The sequence below is a fragment of the Nicotiana tomentosiformis genome, chromosome 6 (genome assembly GCF_000390325.3).
Source record: "Nicotiana tomentosiformis chromosome 6, ASM39032v3, whole genome shotgun sequence".
In the NCBI taxonomy this organism is placed as follows: Eukaryota; Viridiplantae; Streptophyta; class Magnoliopsida; order Solanales; family Solanaceae; genus Nicotiana; species Nicotiana tomentosiformis.
Genome location: NC_090817.1, coordinates 128,397,118 through 128,401,441, shown reverse-complemented (window position 1 = coordinate 128,401,441; position 4,324 = coordinate 128,397,118). Strand labels below are relative to the sequence as shown.

The window sequence follows — 4,324 nt, the reverse complement described above, 5'->3', positions numbered from 1 at the left end:
TTCGGAAAGAGAAAGGGTGAAATATCACTTGCATTATATGGTAACCATAAGCAATAGATTGAAGTCAATTTAGTGCAAACTAAATAAAAATATTCTAAGCTAACTTTGCCATGTTTTATGATTTTGAAACTGATCATGTTCACTACTAGAAGTAGTATTAACTAGACCAGCTATATTAAAAATATCGTTGTGAGAGAGAGGTCTTAAACCCAAGAAATCCTTGGTCATAATATCCTCATTAATGCCACTGGTTGTTTCTGAGAGTGTAGTTCCGTTGAAGTCATTATCTTTCTTTGAATTCAAAGTACCAAAGCCACCAAATGCATCTACAAACGTTGACCCTTCAAAACCAGCAGCATTAGCAAAAGAAAAAGATGGTACTGTAGCTGCAGCAACTTTATTCCCGTATGAATTGCCTAAGGTATTGATAAGGCCAGTACTATTTGTCAGCTCAAATTCACGTGCGGACAAATTGAGTCCAAACTGATCAATTTGTTTGCTACCTGCAGCTGCTGCAGAATCAGTAGTAACAGACACGTGAGTTTGGTGGGGTGATTGTCTCATCAGAATGGCAGCTGGGCCTGTACTGTGTGCAGGAGATGATGCAGAGACAGATGCACTTGCTTTGTTACTCATTGTAGCACCCAACTCAGCTGCTTTCTGCAGCAATGCAGTCGCAGAAATGTGTGGGGAGACCGCTGCTTCTCCTGTTGAATGGTAAGGTGGTGCCCCGTTGAATACATAATTAAATAAATTAAAGTGTCTATTTTGTCTAATAAATAAATTATGAATCGGATACTGAATAAAAGTGTACTTTATCTTATAAATTTAAATGAAGACAAAGATTGAGTTGCTATAGTCGTGAGCACACTCCACTTTCAACCGAGAGATTGTGAGTTCGAGTCACCCCAAGAGCAAGGTGGGGAATTTTTTGGTGGGAGGGAGCCGAGGGTCTATCGGAAACAGCCTCTCTACCCAGGGTAGAGATAAGGTCTGCGTACACACTATCCTCCTCAAACCCCACTAATAAAATTATACTAGGTTATTATTGTATATTCCACTGAAACACAATTCAACATGATATCCGAAGAATGCAAGAGGTTCTGAATTGAATTCAAAATGTCAACACCACCTAAAAAATATTTCATGCGTTTGGTTCATAAAAACCAAACACACACGTGAGAACATTCATATTGCCGAAATAATTAAACTTTAAACAATTTTGTTTTATTCATCCATTTCGTTGTCTACTTGAATGGGATATTTTAAAAACCAACTAAGATCTAGAATACAATAAATCACAAAAAATTCCCTGATATTTTTATCTATTATGTAAATTCAAAACTAATAAGCGATTCCATAAGGAATGTCTGAAGTAAATTATTTATTTTATTATGCTATTATTTGTGTTGACACAATATAATTAATCAATTAAAAAAATGTGATCTCTCGACCAATATAAGCATTTAGATGAGATATTGTTGATTAAATAGTACTCCTATGAGTATAAGCATTTAGTTGATCAAAAAGTTGATTACCTCCAAAATTAGGGTTTGGGTTGTCATGGAAATCAGTTGACGTTAAATCTTGGTGGCTCTGCGTGTATTCTTGATCTAACCTAGTGGCTTGGAATACTGATGAGCTAAAGCCAGCAGGTGATGAGGGTGGGCCAGGACCAGCTCCAACAAATGGTTGGCATGTCATTAGCCATTGAGGAATCTCAGTATAATGTCTTAGAACATTGAAATCATGACTTGGCTGCTCCTTTTTCATGGAAAATGCCGCAGAAGCTGGGAATTCATGGCTGTTAAAATACTGAGGTGTTTGAAACTGGAGCTGATTCATATGAGATGTTGAACTACTACCAGCTGCTTGGGATGGGAAACTAATTATTGGATTTCCTCCAGTTATTGCTGATCTTGCACTCTCCACTGCTAAAGTATCGCAGAAAGCTCTGTGTGTGATGAAACTATCCCGTCTGCAATAATAAACAAGAAAAAAGGATGATAAAAATTTAAGTGCTATAATAGAAATAAAACACTATCATATCGTCAGAAAAATACACAAACTTACATACCCAAAAACATGGCTAAAAAGATTAATCATGACCAATAGTTGGTGTTATTAGTTTTGTCCCCTTATGGGAATGAGTGGAAATATGATACTGATATGTTATATTATTCAATCATTCCACAGAATCCACACCACTACAATAATCCCATTATCACTTTAGACGACTAGACTAGGCACTTAGAACCCAAATAAACAAAAAATGAGAATTCAAAATCATAAAAAGTACAAAGAAAAGAGACTAATTAGGACTATAGTTGAGTGGTAATACTATGTCGTGAACCCCGAATATGAAATTGTCTTTAGTAGGTAACACTTAATTTACTCCAAATATATAATTTTTCAGTGCAAATCTAAATTTAATTGTCCAATAGCAAACACCAAATAAAAAAAGAAAAAAGAGAAGATGGACTCTTATATGTTCGTGTTCCCAAAAAATTATGTTTATTTTTATTGGTTAATTACCTTGAAAAAAGGGTACCACATTCACATCTGTATTCTCTAGTGCCACAGGTTTTGGAGTGAGCTTTGCAGTCAGATTGAACTGCATAACGCTTTGAACATTTCTCACATTTCCACTTCTTCTCACCATGCTTTCTGCTAAAGTGTTTCTTGATTCCAGTTAAGTCACCTAATGCCCTAGATGCGTCATGGTGCACACAGCTGCGCTCTGGACAAACATAAACCTTCTTTCTAATCACTTCCTTATTTGTTCTTTGCTTTAGCTTCCACGGCAAATTGTGCCCTCTTCTATGGAGTTGCAGATTCTGATCTCTTTTAAAACCTTTGTTGCAGATTTCACAAAAGAATCTATTGGTTGCCAGTAGTGTCTTGGGTGACAAAGCTATCACTTCTGCTTCAGGATCTGTTTCAAGAAAATATTGAGCTGATGACTTTGTGTCGGGGAACATAACTAATAAAAGTATCTTTCTCTAACAGCTTAAAAATGAGCATACAAGAGATCTTGAGTTCAAATTTACCCTCTACAAACGGTTTAAGCTTTTAAGTAAGATAATTTATACAATTAATTCAACGTACAGTTTGAAAACCAAAAGAAATTAAGTTTTAATTTGGATATATATATAAAGAGTGATCAAGACCTGGATTGCCTGCTTGGTTTCTCTTTTTCTTGATTTGTTGTTGGTGGTGTGGATTTTGATTCTGGGGAATGAAAATGCCTCCAGTAGTAGTATCATTCATGTTGGAAGAAGCTGATATACTTGCTTCACCAGATGCAGAAGTTAAATTGGACATGTTTTCCTCTACTATATGAACATGTTGTTGCTTTTGATGAATATTCATCATCTAGCTAGCTAGCTACAGAAGCAAAGGCTTTTTTGCTTAAGACTAGAACAAAGAAGGAGAGATTGAGTGGATGTGTATGCTAGATCTAAAGACAAAACCAAACGTAACTAGAAAAGGCTAAAGTAGCTAGCTAGGTGAAGAAAATAGACATGAATAGAGGCAAAAATCTAGTTTCTTTTTGTAGTTGTTTGAACCTCAAAAACTTCTATTCCCTATACTCTTGCTGATTTCTTCTTCCTTTAGTTTGGCATCACCCCCAACAAACAAGGTTTAGTTTCTTTGCAACTAAAAAGAACCATATGAATCAAAACAAGATAAGGAGAAAAGATTTAAGAGAGAGAGAGAGAGGTGTGGATGAGAAGAGGATATCAACTCTGTAATCCTCTCTCTCTCTATACGATGGAATTAGACCACTCCAGCGAGCTACTGCTAAGTCTGACGTGCAATTTCTGTCTTTTCTTTTGTTTTCTGCCCTACCCACAAATATCTCATCTTTCTTTATCCTATAGTAGTACTGTTTTGCCTTTCAACAATATTCAAACTTTTATTTTTTTTTTTTAAAACTTTTGCCTAATTGTACCAACTTTTTGCATTCACTCATAAAGTTGCTCAAAAAATCAACATTTTATTATAGATCTAAAAAGAGAGTTTGATTTGTATTTGAAGAGTATTGAAAGAGACTGAGAGAGAGAGAAAGAGAAATAGAAAGAAAAAGAAGGAGAGATGGAGACGTTGAATTGCATATATAGTATAATATTATCATTCATTGGTACGAGTAGACCCCTTTCTTCTACTAATTAAATGCAACTTTATCTATTTACCATGACATGATTGAGTCATTGATTAATTCCCTAACATGCATGGTCCCCTCAAAGTTACTTAGTACGGCTTATATGGGAAGTATTTGACTTCAACACGTAGTTTAAGAAATAAATAAATATTTTTAAAA

General features: G+C 35.2%; 1 protein-coding gene across 2 annotated transcripts; it reads right to left on the bottom strand.

Moving 5' to 3' along the window:
• Positions 1-3,860, bottom strand: LOC104098417 (protein indeterminate-domain 7). Of its 2 annotated transcripts, none has more exons than XM_009605138.4 (4): positions 3,171-3,860; positions 2,536-2,935; positions 1,539-1,978; positions 1-707 (listed from the first exon to the last, which is right to left on the bottom strand). In XM_009605138.4, the coding sequence occupies exons 1-4, from the start codon at positions 3,373-3,375 to the stop codon at positions 100-102; spliced, it is 1,653 nt and encodes a 550-aa protein (XP_009603433.1). In that variant the 5' UTR covers positions 3,376-3,860; the 3' UTR covers positions 1-99. The 2 variants fall into 2 exon arrangements, with proteins under 2 accessions (XP_009603433.1, XP_009603434.1); XM_009605139.4 differs by having other exon boundaries at positions 1-698.
• Positions 3,861-4,324: the final 464 nt, after the last annotated feature.

Excerpts from the sequence above, each read along its gene's own strand:
- LOC104098417 (XM_009605138.4), bottom strand. The coding sequence starts at position 3,375 with ATGATGAATATTCATCAAAAGCAACAACATGTTCATATAGTAGAGGAA. Across the intron at positions 1,979-2,535 it reads TGTGGTACCCTTTTTTCAAG|ACGGGATAGTTTCATCACAC; the intron begins GTAATTAACCAA and ends TTATTATTGCAG. Across the intron at positions 708-1,538 it reads CCCAAACCCTAATTTTGGAG|GAGAAGCAGCGGTCTCCCCA; the intron begins GTAATCAACTTT and ends ACCATTCAACAG.